At 48.0% G+C, this 17,894-nt stretch overlaps 1 protein-coding gene across 1 annotated transcript in view; it reads left to right on the top strand.

Annotated features, from left to right (window-relative positions):
- Positions 1–17,894, top strand: part of PODXL (podocalyxin like) — a 48,570-nt gene that overhangs the window by 20,644 nt on the left and 10,032 nt on the right. The window contains exon 3 of the mRNA XM_066366541.1: positions 16,683–17,300. Coding sequence (XP_066222638.1) covers positions 16,683–17,300 — 618 coding nt within the window. The remainder of the gene's footprint in view (positions 1–16,682; positions 17,301–17,894) is intronic.

Raw genomic sequence — 17,894 nt, 5'->3', positions numbered from 1 at the left:
TTATCCTACTCATGACCCCATGTAAACCTCCCAAAGCCCCACCTCCTAATACCACCACCTTGGTGGCTTCAACATACATATTTTTGGGGGGGAGGGTAACCAAGCATTTAGCCCATAACATCCCTTATGTCTGGGAAGTTGATCAGGTGCATCTTTGGGGTCCTTGGCCCAAGCAGGGGGCTGTTTGGAGGGGTATAGAGAGCAGCCCTGGAGGTCGTTACCCCCTTTTTTTCAGATGGCGACCCATGGGAGGCTGAAATGTCCCCCTCTCCCCATTTGACATGACAAGATATACCTGTCAAATCCCTGAAACCTGCGATTATCACCCTATTTGGACAAAGGGTCTTTGCAGATGTAATTAGCTAAGGATGTTGAGGAGAGGTCATCCTTGGTTACTGTGAGTGCTTTGTTGACAAGTTTGACTCAGCATTCAGTTTCTTCTTGGTGACAAGTTTCCTTATAAGAGACAGAGAGAAGAAGAGGCAGCAAGGTGATGTTGGTGACAGAGATCAGAATGACACTGCTACAAGCCAAGGAATACCACCAGCTGCCAGGAGCTAGAAGAGTCAAAGAGGGGTCCCCCTATGGGCTCCAGAAGGAGGCAGACCTGCCGCTCATTGATTTCAGACCTCTGGTCTCCAGAACTCAGAGAATCGATTTCTGTTGTTTTAAGCCACCCAGCCTGTGGGGATTAAAATGGCAAGCCAGCCACAGAAATCTGATATGAGACCCCCATGCACAGAGAGGGTCTGGGCTTCATCCAAGTCCAGTGCAGATGTGGGGGGACAGCTGGTTTGTAGAGATGCGGCAAGTCAGCCTCCCTGTCCCCTCCCCAGGCTTCTGGTCCAGAGCACTGGCCTTTGCCAGGGCAGCTTCTGTCCACAGCTCCTTGTGATGCTGTTCGCCCTCTGTCACGCTCCCTGCCCCCCACCAAAATGGTTAGGACCTTTGCGGGGGGTAGGGGTGAGGGTACTGGGATTAGCTTTAACACCACAGAGGACCGGCATTTATAAGGAGTGGGTACAGGACTAACGTGTCACCCAGGGCACCACACCAGAGCACACAGCCTCCAAGGACAGGGCCCGCACTGGGGCAGAGAGAAACTCAGAAGGCCTTGTGGGTGGAAGGCAGTGAGTACTCAGCTAAGCAAGAGGGAGGAGGTAGTGGGAAAGGGTGACCCAGCCCTGCTGAGGCAGGGGAGTTGTAAGGACCCGGCTGGAATGAGGAGCGTTGACTTGTTTTATAGAAACCCCAGAAGCACAGATGTAGGGACATCACATGGTGGCAGGTGGGGTTGTATCACCTTTTTCAAACGAGGGAAGGAGAGTGAAGGGGGCTGACTGTGGTGTAGAGAGGACATCTCTGATACACCGGCACTGGGGGGTGGGCAGCCTAGCCAGACCATCTCAGCGCCTAGGGACTGACCCAGGAGTTTGGGGCCTGCATCTTTCCAAAGCTCCCATGTCCCACCAGCCCCGCTGTCATTTCCAGCTCTTACTCGGAAACCTGGCAATCAAGGATTGGGGTCTGATGGGGTGGGCCCTGGAGAACGGGGAGGGGCTAAGGCTTCAACCAAACCAAGCTGGAGGTGGCATCACCACCCCTTTGAGGTCACTGGCAGTGCCTCCCAGGAGGGCAGAGGCTCTCAGAGCAGAGGTCACATGTTGGCAAAACACGTTTTGAGGGTCAGTCAGCTGTCATAAAGGGGGCCCAGAGCAAGGCCTCTGAAGTGAGTACGGCTTTTTGTCACAGCGAACGCCGATTTCTGTACATACACAGCCCCGTGCTTGGGACAGTTCCTCTGCCTCCTCAGGGACCTTAGAAGTCACCTGGCCCGTGTCACAGATGTGCTCCTTTCACAGAGGGCGAGGCCTTGCCGGGGCCTCGGCAATCACCAGCGAAACCAAGACAGGAAGGGTCGGGTCTCTGATGTCCCAGTCTGAGTGCTTTCCTCTGCCCGACCAGACGTCCACTTACCCTTTCTCTGGGCCCCCTTGGAGCTTTCTGGTTTCATTTTCCCGGAGGTGACCACAGCTGGGGGAGGTGACCACAGCTGGAAGAGGTGACCACAGCTGGGGGAGGTGGCCACAGCTGGGGGAGGTGAGCTGGGGTAACAAAGGAAGGCGAGGTGGACGCCGGTGTCCAGGCCAGAGCCTCCCGCTCGCTGCCTTCCTGCCCTCCTTCCACACGCCCTCTTCCTGGGGCATTCTTCTGCGTTTCCTCTCCCGCTATTAATAGTGGGAAGTCCATCCCCAGCCTGTCCACGGCCAGGAGAGGGAGGAAGCAGCCCCTCACTGCAGCCTGAGCGGTTCTCCTCATCCCGGGGGAGCAGACTGAAGCCACCCCCTCCCACTGCCATCCCCTCCCCACACTGGAGACAAGCGGGTGGAGGAGGAACTGTCACCCCTCTGGTGCTGTCCCCCTCATTTCAACACAGCCCTCAAGATCAGCTCCAACATTATCTCCTCCCTGCAGTCGTCTTACCAGCCCCTCCGGCACCTGTTCCCATCAGTCACTGAAGATGTTCCCTCCCCCATCTCCATCTCACTCTGTAAGGGCGGTCACTCTCAGAGACCTCAGTACCCAAATGGGTAGAAGGTGGAGAGTGCCCTGGCCTCCCCCGTCCTGAGCTTTTCCATTGCTGCTTCAGGAGTCCGGTCCCCTTGCACCCCCTGAGGGTTATCACCACCATACACCACAGCACCTCTGCCTCTGAGCGTTTCATTCTTTGACCCCCATTCCTCTACCATCTGATCCCTCTGCAAGTACATCCATGCCATCATGCTTGAACTCAAGACAGCCAGGCCGGTGACTATCCGGCCTCATTACCTGTCCCTGGCTTATTGCCTATTAGCCCGTCTGTCTTGAATCCATCCTCTATCCCACTGTCCATGATAAAATCCCTACCTTACAAATATCCCCGAGTCCCTCGTACCCTCTGCCACCACCGTGCTCACCTCGCGAACCCCAGTCCACTTTGCCCGTGCCTACGCCCAAGTAGCAGGATGTTGCTAAGGCAAAACCACACTCGGGCTGATGGGATTAATTTTAGATTCATGATTCTGTGCCTCAGTTTGGCACCACATACTACTTGGCAGTCACATTATTTTCTTCCCCCTCTAGCTTAGTGAGTCTCAAAGCGTGGTCCTCTGTTCATTATTAGCATCAGAGCCACTTGGGAGCTTGTCAGAAATGCAGGTTCTCATGCTCCATCCCAAACCGGCGGAGTCAGAAACTCTGGGCTGGGGCTGGGGCTGGGGCTGGCAAATGGTGCTCTCTTTTCACAAGGCCCACAGGTGAGTCTGATACTCACTAATATTTGAGAACCACTTTCCCAGTAGGCTTATTTTCCAGTGTCCAAGAGGAGAATTCCATTCTTTTCCCTGCCACACATAACTCCTCCTCTCTTACTACATTCATAGCAGTTTAGCTGACTTCATGTAGACTTGATGGAGAAAACTGAAGCCATCAAATGGAAAGTCATCTGCTCGTCACTCAAATTACACATACTTACGGCTCTATCCATCTTCTTCCTTCCGGTTTCAAAGGCGGAAGTGCCCGACGTGTAACGAAGTCCGGGTCCTCCCTCCACAGGGGGCTCCAGAGCAACACGTGTATCCCCTTCTGCATCTTAAGGACCTGATGGGACTGTGGAGCAGGGACAAACCAAAAGCAGCCTTTTATCAGCTCCAGCGTCTCCTACCTTCAAAATCAAGCAAGCAAGCAAGCAACACTTCCTTTGTTTTTGTTTTTGTTTTTGTTTTTTGGTATTTTTCTTAAGCTGGAAACGGGGAGAGACAGTCAGACAGACTCCCGCATGCGCCCGACCGGGATCCACCCGGCACGCCCACCAGGGGCGAAGCTCTGCCGCGACCAGAGCTATTCTAGCGCCTGGGGCAGAGGCCAAGGAGCCATCCCCAGCGCCTGGGCCATCTTTGCTCCAATGGAGCCTTGGCTGCGGGAGGGGAAGAGAGAGACAGAGAGGAAGGAAGGGGGGGTGGAGAAGCCAATGGGCACTTCTCCTATGTGCCCTGGCCGGGAATCGAACCCAGGTCCCCCGCATGCCAGGCCGACGCTCTACCACTGAGCCAACCGGCCAGGGCCTAAGCAACACTTTCTTGACTGTACCCGCTTCCTCCAGTGACTGCCATATTTCTCTGCTCCTGTTCACGCCTAATATTTGATAAGGAGTTATCTACACACACATGCTCACTGCCCGGCTACTCACCCACTCTCCAGTTCACACCGGCGCTGTTCCCAGCGAAGTTGTTGGTTGGCTTAGCCAGGGACTTCCACGTTGCCAATTTCATCCTTCTGCACAATTCTTGCAAAAACAAACAAATCAGAGGCCCCTGTTGTATCTCTTGTTTCCCCCCAAAAGTAGCTGTTAACCTAAACTTAGTATTAAGCTCTGCAAAATTGTTGTAATATTTTGTTTCTAGGTCTTAAAACGATATTTAGTTTTTTTGTTTGTTTGTTTTTGTTTGTTTGTTTTTGTGGGTTTTTTTGCTCAAGCCAGATGAGCCCACGCTCAAGCTGGTGACCTTGGGGGTCTCGAACCTGGGTCCTTCCGCATCCCAGTTCGACGCTCTATCCACTGCGCCACCGCCCGGTCAGGCTCGATATTTAGTTTTGCTAGTTTTTGAACCCTATCAATAAAACCATACAAGTATTCTCATCCTTGCTTTTGTTGTTCAGTATTGTTTTTAGGTTAATTCATGTTAATATACAGGGGCGGGCAAAAGTAGGTTTACAGTTGTTTGTATGGAAAATCATACAATAATTAATAATACAAGAATAAACATTTGTTTCCTGTGTTCACAACTGTAAACCTACATTTATCCCACCCTGTATAATAAAAACACACAATACATATTCACTGATTTCTCTTTTCAGTGCTGTGTGATGTTCCATTATACGAATATGTCATACTACTGTTAACAAACTTATCTGCTTGTTACCTATATGAATCCAACACAAAGGTCCTGTTAGGGGCATTCTTATGAATGCATCCTGATGTATATGTGCATGCATCTTCCCAGGGCAAATGCCTAGTGGTACAACTTTCAGTTGTAGATTGAAAGCTATGGGCATATTTCCCTTGACTTGGTAATGCCATACTATTTTCCAGTGTGCTTGTGCCAATTTACACTTCTTAATATTTTTGCTACCTCTTGCCAATCCTGGTGCTTATAAGATAATAATTATTTGATTCAGCATTTCCCCAAATTACTAACATTTTCATATGTTTATAGGCTATTTGTGCTACTTTTTCTGTGAAATAGCTAGTTCATTCCATTGTCTATTTTTCTATTGGGTTGTTTTCTTACATGCAGAAGTGTTTTAAAAAATATCTTTTACATACTAATTTTTTATGACTACATATATTGCAACTATTTTCTCCTGATTCTTACTCTTTTTATTTTTGGTTACTTTTTCCCCCACCTTTTATTTTTATTTGTTTGTTGTTTTTTACAGAGATGGAGAGAGTCAGAGAGAGGGACAGATAGGGACAGACAGACAGGAACAGAGAGAGATGAGAAGCATCAATCGTTAGTTTTTTGTTGTGACACCTTAGTTGTTCATTGATTGCTTTCTCATATGCACCTTGACCATGGGCCTTCAAGCAGACCGAGTAACACCTTGCTCAAGCAGCAACCTTGGGTCCAAGCTGGTGAGCTTTTGCTCAAACCAGATGAGCCCGCGCTCAAGCTGGCGACCTCAGAGTCTCAAACCTGCGTCCTCCGCATCCTAGTCCAACGCTCTATCCACTGCGCCATTGCCTGGTCAGGCCCTTTTATTTTTAAATAATTACAGATTGTTAAAGAGATGATAGATGTATGTCCCTATCAATCCTTCTCTCTGACTCTCGCTCTGTCCCTTTAAAAAAAAAAAAAGATGAAAGAGTTCCCCTAATGTTAACATCTTACCATTGTACATTTATCACAAATAAGAAATTAACACTGGCCCTGGCCGGTTGGCTCAGCGGTAGAGCGTCGGCCTGGCGTGCGGGGGACCCGGGTTCGATTCCCGGCCAGGGCACATAGGAGAAGCGCCCATTTGCTTCTCCACCCCCCCCCCCTTCCTCTCTGTCTCTCTCTTCCCCTCCCTCAGCCAAGGCTCCATTGGAGCAAAGATGGCCTGGGCGCTGGGGATGGCTCCTTGGCCTCTGCCCCAGGCGCTAGAGTGGCTCTGGTCGCGGCAGAGCGACGCCCCCGGAGGGGCAGAGCATCGCCCCCTGGTGGGCAGAGCATTGCCCCTGGTGGGCGTGCCGGGTGGATCCCGGTGGGGCGCATGCGGGAGTCTGTCTGACTGTCTCTCCCCATTTCCAGCTTCAGAAAAATACAAAAAAAAAAAAAAAAAAAAGAAATTAACACTGGTGCAATACTATTAACTAAATAAACTGCAGATTATTCATATTTTACTGGTATTTCCTCTAATGGTCTCTTTTGTTCCAGGATATGACATTGCATTTAATTGTATCCGACTAGTTTCTTTCAATCTGGCAGTTTCTTAGTCTTTCCTTAATTGCTCATAACCTTAATGATTTTTTAAGAGAACTAGCTGGGTCATTTATGAAATGCCTTTCAATTTGGGTGTGTCTGATGTTCTTTCATAGTTAGACTGGGGTTACGTATTGCTAAAAATGACATAGGGGAGGTTCCCTTCTTATCAGGGGAAGTGATGAGTTATGGCTAGTCATGACTTATCATTGATGGGAACCTTGATCATCTGGTTAAGACGGTGTGTCTTGCAGGTTTCTCCACTATAATGTTACTCATTCTCCCTTTCTGGTGCTTTGTTAGATGAGAATGACTAAGACCAGCGCATGCTCAGATGGAGGAGGGCAAGACTTTCTCCTGAAGGGGGAAAAAGTATCTACATTTTTTGGAATTTTTCCAAAAGGATGATTTGTTTCTTCTGTTCCATTTCTTTCTTTTATTCAATCATTTATCATCATGGACTGATAGATATTTAATTTATTCTTTTGGTTCCAATACAATACATTTTGTTGTTGTTGCTTAAACTGTTCCAGGTTTGGCATCGGGAGCTCTTTGTTTCTTGGACTTGCTCACATTTTTTTCTTCCCCCCAGCACTTCCTCACTTTCTGGCATTACAAGATGTTCCAGGCTCATCTTTCATTTTCCCTACCTCAGCACCAGACTCAGTCATTTCATCTCCAGGGAGTGCTGGTTCATTTTGTTGGAAAACGGCTGGGCACACTCGCTGCTACTTCCATGTAACTGCTATTAACAGACCCTCTCAGTACCAGAGCTAGGAAATGCGTGTTTGTGTGCTAGCCTATGTGTGCGCCTAAACCTGTATATTTATCTGTATGCATATGTGTGTGTGTATAAACACGAGTGCATGCTGACATCACTGTCTTTAACACCATCACACCACAGGGTTCATTAAACTTCCTCCCCATCCACCTCATTTATTTGTAACTTCTTCTCTGGTGGTGAGGAATCTGGCTCATGTTTATTTATAATTTATTTACTTATTTGACCAACCCTAATATACACGTAAAGTAGATTTAAAATTGACAATCCACACTCTTGTGAGAAGCAAATTTATCACTTAGAGGACACTGTTTATGTGGAGACCTTTTTTCTCAGCGTACATTATCCAGTCAAAACACTATTTCCCAGTTGCCCCGGGCAACCCCCCCCCCCACCACCACCACCAATCTCTCCACTGAGATAATGTTACATACATTTGAAATGTAAGTAAAATTTATTTTCATAGCCTCTGTTACATCCCAGGATACCTGAACATCTTAGTTGATTTTTTCCCCCTAACTTTGCACTAAGTTAATTCTTTAAGGTGTGTGGTTTTATGAGGTTCAACCAATGCGGTGTCTTGTATACATCACCCTAATCCCATATACAGCAGTACCATTGTTCTAAAAACAATTCCTCACCTTTCCCTCAACCCCTGGTAATGGCTAATCTGTCTTCTATCCCTATAGTTTTGCCTTCTCCATAATGTCATAAAGCAGGAGTCAAACACAAGGTAGCTTTCACTTAGGCTTTCTTTAAGATTCATCCATGTTCCGTGGATCAGTAGCAGTTGGTTTCTTTTTATTGCTAAGTAGGCATTGTACGTGTGGAGATATGGCTGTTGATTCATTCACTTGAAAGACATCGGGGTTGATTCCAGTTTTGGGTGATTATGAAGACAACTGCTATAAACATTTGCATGTAGGTGTTTGTGTGACCACAAGTTTTCAGTTCTTTGGGGTAAATATAAATAAAATGGAATTGTTGGGTCATATGGTAATTGCATGCTTAACTTTAAAAGAAATTGCTGAACTCTTTCCCAAAGTGGCAGTCCTACTTTGCGTTCCCACTGGCAAGGTACAAGAGTTCCTGTGTAATAGTTGGTATGGTCAGTTCGTTTTCAGTCATGCCAACAGCTGTGTAATGGTGTTGCCTTGTAGCTTTTATTTGTATTTATCCAAAGGCTAATGATGTTGAACATCTTTTCATATGTTTGTCATCTGTATGTCTTCCTGGGTGATTCTTCTTCCTTGGAGATCTTTTGTTCACTTAAAAAAGTGGGTTATCTTTTTATTGTGAGGTTATTTATTATTTATTTATTTTTGAGAGAGTGTGTGTGAGAGAGAGAGAGGAAGGGAGAGAGAGGATAGAAGCATTCATTGGTAGTTGCTTTCACTTTATTTGTGCATTGATTGCTTCTCAAACGTGCCTTCACCAAGGGGGCTGAGCTAGTGTCTCCTTGTTCAAGCAGTAACCTTGGGCTGTTCACACCAGTGAACTCTGGGCTCAAGCTGGCGAGCTTTGGGATCATGTGGATGATCCCTTCACTCAATCCATTCACTCCTTGCTGACAAGCTCCCTCAGAGCTGGTGACTTCAAGGCTTCAAACCAGTGACCCCAGCATTCTGGGCTGATGCTTTATCCACTGCACCACCGCTGGTCAGGCTATTATTGTTGAGGTTTTTATTTTTTTTTTATTTACTTATTTCAGAGAGAGGAGAGAGAGAGAAAAAGGGGAGGAAGAGCGGGAAGCATCAACTTGTAGTAGTTGCTTCTTGTATGTGCCTTGACCAGGCAAGCCCGGGGTTTTGAACTTCAGCATTCTAGATTGACTCTTTGTCCACTGCACCACCATAGGTCAGGCTATTGTTGAATTTTAAGAGGTGAGTTTTCTTCCTTATTGAACTGTCTAGGACAGGGGTCCCCAAACTATGGCCCGCGGGCCGCATGCGGCCCCGAGGCCATTTATCCGGCCCCCGCTGCACTTCTGGAAGGGGCACCTCTTTCATTGGTGGTCAGTGAGAGGAGCATAGTTCCCATTGAAATACTGGTCAGTTTGTTGATTTAAATTTACTTGTTCTTTATTTTAAATATTGTATTTGTTCCCGTTTATTTTTTTACTTTAAAATAAGATATGTGGGCCCTGGCTGGTTGGCTCAGCGGTAGAGCGTCGGCCTGGCGTGCGGAGGACCCGGGTTCGATTCCCGGCCAGGGTACACAGGAGAAGCGCCCATTTGTTTCTCCACCCCTCCGCCGCGCTTTCCTCTCTGTATCTCTCTTCCCCTCCCGCAGCCAAGGCTCCATTGGAGCAAAGATGGCCCAGGCGCTGGGGATGGCTCTGTGGCCTCTGCCTCAGGCGCTAGAGTGGCTCTGGTCGCAACATGGCGACGCCCAGGATGGGCAGAGCGTCGCCCCCTGGAGGGCAGAGTGTCGCCCCTGGTGGGCGTGCCGGGTGGATCCTGGTCGGGCGCATGCGGGAGTCTGACTGTCTCTCCCTGTTTCCAGCTTCAGAAAAATGAAAAAAAAAAAAATAAGATATGTGCAGTGTGCATAGGGATTTGTTCATAGTTTTTTTTTTTTATAGTACGGCCCTCCAACAGTCTGAGGGACAGTGAACTGGCCCCCTGTGTAAAAAGTTTGGGGACCCCTGGTCTAGGACTTGTATTAAAATGTTCAATGGAGTGATGAGAGAGTCCAGCCTTGCCTTATTCCGAAATTTAAGGGCAAAGCATTCAGTCTCTCCTCATTAATTATGATGTTAACTGAAGAGTTATTTGGAGATATCATTTGTCAGCTTGGGAAAGTTCCCTTCTATTCCTCATTTGCTGAGACTTTTTTTTTTAATCATGAAAGAATGATGAATTTTGTCATGAATTTTCTGACTCTATTGACATGATCATATGGCTTTTCTTATTTTATTGTCAGTATGATGAATTGCACTGATTGATTTTCAGAACTACTGAACTAGCCATGAGATGAACCTCGCTTGATCATGATGTTAATCTTTTTATATGTGACTGGATTTTAGTGGTCATTAGGGAAATTCAAATTAAAACCACAGTGAGCTACCACTTCATGCCCACCAAAATGGCTATCACAAGAAAGACAGATGACAGCAGTCGATGGGGAGGAGGTGGAGAAATTGGGACCCTCCAACACTGCTGGTGGGCATGTAATATGGTGCAGCCACTTTGGAAAACAGCTTGGAAATTTCACCAAATGCTGTTTGTTTCCCTGCTTGGCTACAGGTCTTCCCTTTTTGTTGCTCCCCAGAGTCTCACAGCTCCTAGCGGCTGTACCCCACTTATTTTTACTTTGTACTTGCTGGCACTTGCGTGAATGGGCGGGCAGAGGGGCCTTCTCTGATGCTGTGATGAACGTCAGCCTTCCCTAGGCACTGGGCCTGGGCTGGAGGGTGTGGCTCTCCCTGGTGGTCCGGCCCTTTCTGGGAGTGGAGCTGCACTCAGCACGTACTCTCGCCCTCCCTGGGGTAAAGAGCGCTTTCATTTTCCTGTTTCCTTGCCCAGCTGCAGTGGGTTTCCACCACTGCCTTCAGGCTCTACTTTTTTTTTTTTTTCTTCCTTTCTCCTGCAGAGAGTCCCTAGCAGAAAATGAGAGTCCCTAATTCATTGAGTCCCTAGCAGAAATGGGGAACAGGAGTCTGGGCAGCATTTCATTGGTGGCTGCTATTTTCCTCCCTTGCTCTGGTGGAGTCTCAACAGTGCCCTCAGGCTGTAAGCTTTGTTGACTCCCACTGAAAAGTAAGCCCCCCCACTGCCACCCCCATAGGGGCCATGGGGCCATGGGGCCTTTTAGCAGGGACCATGGTTTACTTTCCCCAGCCAGCCCCTCAGGAGAATGTTCTCAAGGTTCTTCCATCTTCCTTAGCCCCTGCTGGGGCTCCTGGGGGAAACCCTCAGCGTTTGAACGTTCAGGGCCTGCGGCTCCCAGGACTTCCCACTTCCTTGCTGGCCCACAGGCAGCCTTTGATGACCTCAGTTCTCCAGTGGGTTCAGGAAGAGACATTACTTTTCTGTTTCTCCAGCTCTTTTCTGGTCGTAAGGGTAAGAGTGATGTTCTTTACAGTTCTATGTTGTTGTTAGCTGAAACGAGAAGTACTGTGATTCCTTTTCTTTTTATTCTTAGTTTGTTTGTTTTAAATTTATTTATTGATTTTAGAGAGAGGGGAAGGGAGAGAGAGTGCGAGACAGAAACATCGATCTGTTCCTATATGTGCCCTGACCCGGGGATCAAACCCACATTTGTGTATCAAGGTGACATTCTACCAACCAAGTCATCCAGCCAGGGTCTGTGATGCACATAGGTCCTTAATTTTGGGAAGCCAAATTTATCATTCTTTTTTCCTTGGTTTGTAGTTTTTTTTTATGTCTTGTTAATTGACAATTGCATATGAGTGAATTTTTTTTTTTTTTTGCAGACCCAATATTAAGGCAAGACAGACTAGGCTATAGAAATTTCATGTTTAAAGTTAGAATCATTTGACCCTTGGCATCAGGCTTGGAGTTTCTTTGTGAGAGAATGATTAACTATCAACTTAATTTATTTGTGCATATAGGGCAAATTATTATTTCTATTTCTTTTTGAGTCACTGGCAAGTTGGGCTTTCTTAGGCATTTGGCCATTGCAGCTGCTTCTGATTTATCAGTATCTGCTCATCTTAGCCTATACTATAAATATCTGGTATTATTATAGTTCATATTTTATATTTGTGCCTTCTGGGTTATTTTTTCCTGTGATCAACCTTACCAAAGGCTTTCCTGTTTTATTAGTCTTTCTTTTAAAAGTTGATCTGAGAGATATAGAGAGAGAAACATCAGCTCTTTGCGCTTAGTTGTGCACCCACTGATTGCTTTTCATATGTGCCCTGAGCGGGCTTGAACCAATGACTCTGAGGTGAGTTGATTATCTTGGGATCAAGCTGGTGCCTCCAGGACTGAACTGGCAACTTTGGTGCTCTGAGACAATGCTCCATACACTGTGCTACCAGCCGAAAGAAAAGAAGGAAGGGAGGAAAGAAGGGACGGAGGGAGGGAGGGAGGGAGGGGAGGGAGGGAGGGAGGGAGGGAGGAAAGGAAAGGGGGAGGGGGAGGGGAAGGGGAAGGGGAAGGGGAAGGGGAAGGAAAGGAAAGGAAAGGAAAGGAAAGGAAAGGAAAGGAAAGGAAAGGAAAAAGGGCAGGGGAGGGAAAGGAAAGGGAAGGGAAGGGAAGGGAAGGGAAGGGAAGGGAAGGGAAGGGAAGGGAAGGGAAGGGAAAGGAAGGGAAAGGAAAGGAAAGGAAAGGAAAGGAAAGGAAAGGAAAGGAAAGGAAAGGAAAGGAAAAAAAAGGGCAGGGGAGGGAAAGGAAGGGAAGGGAAGGGAAGGGAAGGGAAAGGGAAGGGAAGGGAAGGGAAGGGAAGGGAAGGGAAGGGAAGGGAAGGAAAGGAAAGGAAAAAAAAAAGGGCAGGGGAGGGAAAGGAAGGGAAGGGAAGGAAGACAGGAACATCAATCTGCTCCTGTATGTGTCCTGACTGGGGTCAAACTGGCAACCTCTGTGCTTCAGGACAACACTCTAACCAACAGAGCTACCCAGAGAGCTCTTCCTATTCTTATCCCAGGGAATTTCTGGGAACTTAACTTTACTTATTGTGGGCTACCATTGAGTCCAGGTGTCAGTCAACCAACTAAGAAGACAGAACTGTTTCTAGCTACTTGAGTTAGTACATTGAATTGAAACTCTCTGATGTACATTCCTTTATTGATAGATTCAGCCTGATAGAAAGTTGTGATTACCTCTCCTATCCAGCTGTGATTACCTCTCCTATCCAGCTGTGATTACCTCTCCTATCCAGCTGTGATTACCTCTCCTATCCAGCTGTGATTACCTCTCCTATCCAGCTGTGATTACCTCTCCTATCCAGCTGTGATTACCTCTCCTATCCAGCTGTGATTACCTCTCCTATCCAGCTGTGATTACCTCTCCTATCCAGCACCCTCACTTTGTATTTGCTAGAGCGCACACAGGTATGTTTTAGTGTACACCTTCTCCTGACTCAGATGTCTCTCTGTGGCATCCTGGAGTCTAACTGTGGTAGTAGGCTTGGAGAAAATGAAGATGGTGGAGATGAGGAGGAGATACGGCTTTCTGTGTCAGTGAGCTCAAGAGAGATTATTATTATTACTTTTTATTGATTGATTGATTTTAGAGAGAAAGGAAGGGAGAGAAAGAGAGATAGAAACATCGATCTGTTGCCATATGTGCCCTGACTGGGGATCGAACTGGCCACCTCTGTGCTTCGGGACGACGTCCAACTAACCGAGTTATCTGGCCAGGGCTCAAGGGAGGTTATTAAGAGTTTTCAAGCAAGGTGGTAACTGAGCCATCAGACAGAGGAACAGTGGTTGAGTCTCCTGGCATGTGAGTTCTGTTGCAGATTGAGACTTAGGGGTACTCTGACTCATCTGCGTCCTCTCCTGCGTCACCAGGCCAATCCTCAAGCTCCTATTTTCGCGTGGAGATGGTGAGATTATGAATTTAACTGACATGGTAATTTGGCAATTTATGGGATCAAATATTTCGGTTTGACTCCTGATTGTCTCAGCTTTTCCGTTGCCAGCAGTGAGGTCTTTTACTGGCGCCTCAGGGGAGACTCTGGTTTTCAGTCTGTGTTTTGATATAGGAGGATTCAGGAATTAGAATTCATCTCTTATCTTTAAGCCAACAGTTTTCACTAGTAGTGACTTTTGTCTCCCTCAAGGGGATATTTGGCAATACCTGGAGTGATTTTGGTCATCACAACTGAGAAGGGATGTACTTGCTACTTGCATCTAGTGGGTAGAAACCAAGGATGTTGTCAAATATCCCATAATGCATAGGATGTATCCAGCCACAAATGTCAATAGTTCGGGCGTTGAGAAGCCCATTTTAAAAAATGCTATTCACCACAGTAAGAAGTAACGTTGCCTTTCCACCATCCCTTAGGGCCTCAACTATGCTGATACTCCCCTCAGCAATCTTGTGTCTTTTGCCAAAAAGATACTATGACATGATCAGCGATAAGAAGCACCATTCTTTTATGAATTATGAAGGCAGAATTGCTGTGAAATCATAACACTACAGTGATTTTTTTAAACACACGTCATTGTCCGTGCACCCTTAATACCTGCAAAATTTCAATTGCCTGTAGTCCAATGAGGCCCCATAAATAACTAGTCCTTGAAGTCCTGTTGCCTGTATCACTCCTGATACAAATGTCTGCTTCTGAGTAGCAAAAGTGTGTGTGTGCGTGAGTGTGCCAAGACATGGGGATATGGTCTAGCTTTTGGAGGAGCAGGAAGGACTGGAGACCACGCCGAGGGCTACTGTGAACATCTCCTGAGGCAGGCTCTAGAACTGGTGCGGAGGCCAGCCCCGATCCCCCATGCCGAGCGCCAGCTAGGTGCTGCAGCTCTGGCTTTGGTCGCTCGCTCCAGCCCTGCCTCCACACTGCTTGCTCTTGAGCAGGATTCGCTGCTCCTGCTGTCAGAGTGCCTTGCAGTCCACACTCCTCCCTCCCTGGCTGGTGTGGGGCACCTCATTCACGGCTGCTCAGCAGATGCTTGCACCCCAGTCACAGGGGCGGCTGGAAGAGCGAAGACCCAGCGAGTGCCGAGTCTACAATAGGAGACAGATCTTGCTACCATCAGCCCTCCTGTGCGGGGAACTCGACGTAGAGAAAAATGGTAGATTCTGATTGGCTACAGAGAATGGCAGAGGTCTGCTATACCCCTTCCCACCCTTCTGCTCCAGAGAGAAAACCAGGAATTGTCCCGATTCCCCTCTTCACTTAGTATATCAGCAGTTAATTCTGCCTCCAAAATACAATCTTCTTTTTTTTTGAGAGAGAGAGAGAGCAGCATCAATTCTTTGTTCCACTTACAATTTATTGTGTGCCCATTGATTGCTTCTCATACGTGTCCTCTCCAGGGCTCAAACTGGTGACCTCAGGATTGAGCCAGCACCCTTGATATCGAGCTGGTGACTCCGGATCAAACCAGCAACCTCAGCGCTTCAGTGGATAGACGATGTTCTATCCACTTCGCCAATAGTCCTGAATTCATTCTCTTTTTATCTCTTGTGTTGATAACTTAAAATGGACTGTTATCCATTTCGTCTGGATGCCTGTAATGGCTTCTTGCCTTTTCACTTCCCCACTTTCTCTCTTCTGGTCCCTCTGTAGTCTCCAAAGCAGCACGAGTGTATTTCTCTGTAAATCACCCTGATTAAACATCTTTGCCTTAAGGCCTTCAGTGGCTTCTTTTTAAAGAAATATATAATCTTTATTTGGTCTCTAAGGAGGGTGAGCTTAGATCTCATTTTACTTAGGATATGCTTTCTAAGAGAGAGGGCCTCCTTGTCCTCTCAGGAATACATGGTTTGGACGGTAAGTTACTGTCACGTTAGCTATAATATAAGGCCCTGCGCTTTCGGAGCCCGGCCCCCCTCAGTGCCATCCGCACACACGCAGTGCCTTTCACCCTCGTCTCCTCTTAGCTCTTCTCTCTACTGTGGGGCTTTAGCCGCTTCTGTTCGTCCGGCCGGGGGACAGGTTTCCCATTTCCCCACTCAGCTCTCTCTGTGCTGTCCTTCAAGTCTTAGCCTGGTTGGTCATCTCTGAGCATACTGTTCGTGCCCTCCACATGGGCACATGTTTTGTCTGCTTGTTTAATCTCTGTTGTACACAAGAGTGCAAGCTCCCCAAGGGTGTGGATTATATGCTTTATTTGGTGTTGTAGCCCAGGGCCAGCCCAGAGCCTGACAGGGAACCCCTCAGTTCATGACCCCCTCCGTAAATAATTTGTTACACAGAGGACCCTCGTTCCCTGACCACCCGACAAGGCTGAGTCCCGTTACGCTAAACACAGTCAAAGCACGCTGTCTTCCTGATGTACTTCAGTGGTCATCTGTGTCCTGTCTGCCTGATTGTCTCCCCTTCTCGGTCACATGGCCCTGAGAAGAGGCATGTCTCTTTGTCCATCGTTAGAGCAGGGCAGTTAACAAGCATGTGTAGCTCAGGTCTTCTGCAGGGCCCTGTGCCTGGGAGCCGGGGAGAGGGAGGCCGAGGCGATCCTGGCAGCAGATTGAAGACTTGAAGGGCCTGGGCATGCCCTCCCCCCCCGGGAACAGCAGGGGACTCACTGTGGTTCTCTGCAGCAGGACACGCTAGCCCTTTCTCTTTGGCAGAGTTTCCCTTGACTTTCCCTGGTTCTCTCTCTTAGAGGCTTCTGGAACTCCCCAAAATCTGGGCACCTCGAGGGCCCAGGCCTTCAGCAAGGCCCCCGGACCTGGGGAGGAGAGGGGCAAGGGTGCAGAGGAAAACTTCCAGCTAACCCCCGACTTGCTTCTGTGTTGTCTTGTAAACAGCCACTGGAAATCCTACTACAGTCAAGAGCGAGCCAAACACAAAACCAGCATCCAGTGCTTCACAAGTAGATTCAACCACAGCCAAGCAAAGCCCAGTTGCAACGTCCCAAAGCCCCTCCAGGGACTCACCAAGTACAACCGTAAGCCAGGAAAACGCAGCGACAGCACCCAGTGGGCCAACCTCAGGCAAGACTACTGCCGCTGCAGGTGGCCCAAGCTCTGTTCCAGGCGCAGCCAAGACCCTCGCCCCAACAACAAAGCCAGAGACCACAAGCAGCCAGAAGGGAATGGAAGGTACAGCTCAGGCTGAAACCCAGCCTCCCACCAGAGAGACCGCCAGCGTCGGGACCGTGGCGGGAGGAATCGCGGCAGGAGGAACCGCGGCAGGAGGAAGTCTGGCGCTCACTCATCCTCCTGTGGTTACCGCCCCAGCTACCACTCCTGCCTCCGCTCCCTCGCCCTCCGCAGCAGGCACACAACAAGGGCCAACTCCAGGCCCTGTTACTCTGAATCCCCCAGGGACCTTTCCCAAGGGACCAAACCAACTGACAACCCTGTTAAGTCCAGGCACAGTGACGGTTCACACCACCCCATCTCCGAGGGTGCTTACCACACCAAGTAAGTAGTGCCTTTTTATTTTCAAGCGAGAAGAAGCTTTTCAGTGCTTAGCATCTATACAGTTGCAAGGCTGGAAGACGGAGAGTCATGCTGAGGGTTAAACATTGTTAAAGGCATTCTACCTCCGTTCAGCCCGTTTCTCATGTCAACCAGGCGCGTAGGCCAGGGGGGCTGTGTATCCTGATGAGAGGTCAGTGTGTGCCCCGCACGGGTAAGCACATAGACAAGCCAACAGTCTACCCGTGGGTAAGGCCCTGGGAGGCTGCCTGGGTTATCAGAAACTGTTCCTCCAACGTGTTTGGTGGCAGTGTACTAGAAGAAATACACTTCGGTTTTATGCCATGATGCAGGATGCATACATATGATACATAACCAATCCCAATGTTCACTAACAGCTTATTCTTACTATACATGACACACACTGATGTTTTCTATTCCATTCCATTCTATTCCATTCCATTTCCTTTCTCTTTATTTTTTAAGTGCTGGTGTTACTTAACCCAGTAAATTAAATTAATTTCAAAGCTCACTGATAAATCATGATCCTCAAGATCACGACCTGTGTCTGATCTATTGAATCAGAAAAATCCAAGT

Source organism: Saccopteryx leptura, chromosome 2 (genome assembly GCF_036850995.1).
Source record: "Saccopteryx leptura isolate mSacLep1 chromosome 2, mSacLep1_pri_phased_curated, whole genome shotgun sequence".
NCBI classification, from domain to species: domain Eukaryota; kingdom Metazoa; phylum Chordata; class Mammalia; order Chiroptera; family Emballonuridae; genus Saccopteryx; species Saccopteryx leptura.
This window is presented reverse-complemented; position numbering and strand designations above follow the sequence as displayed.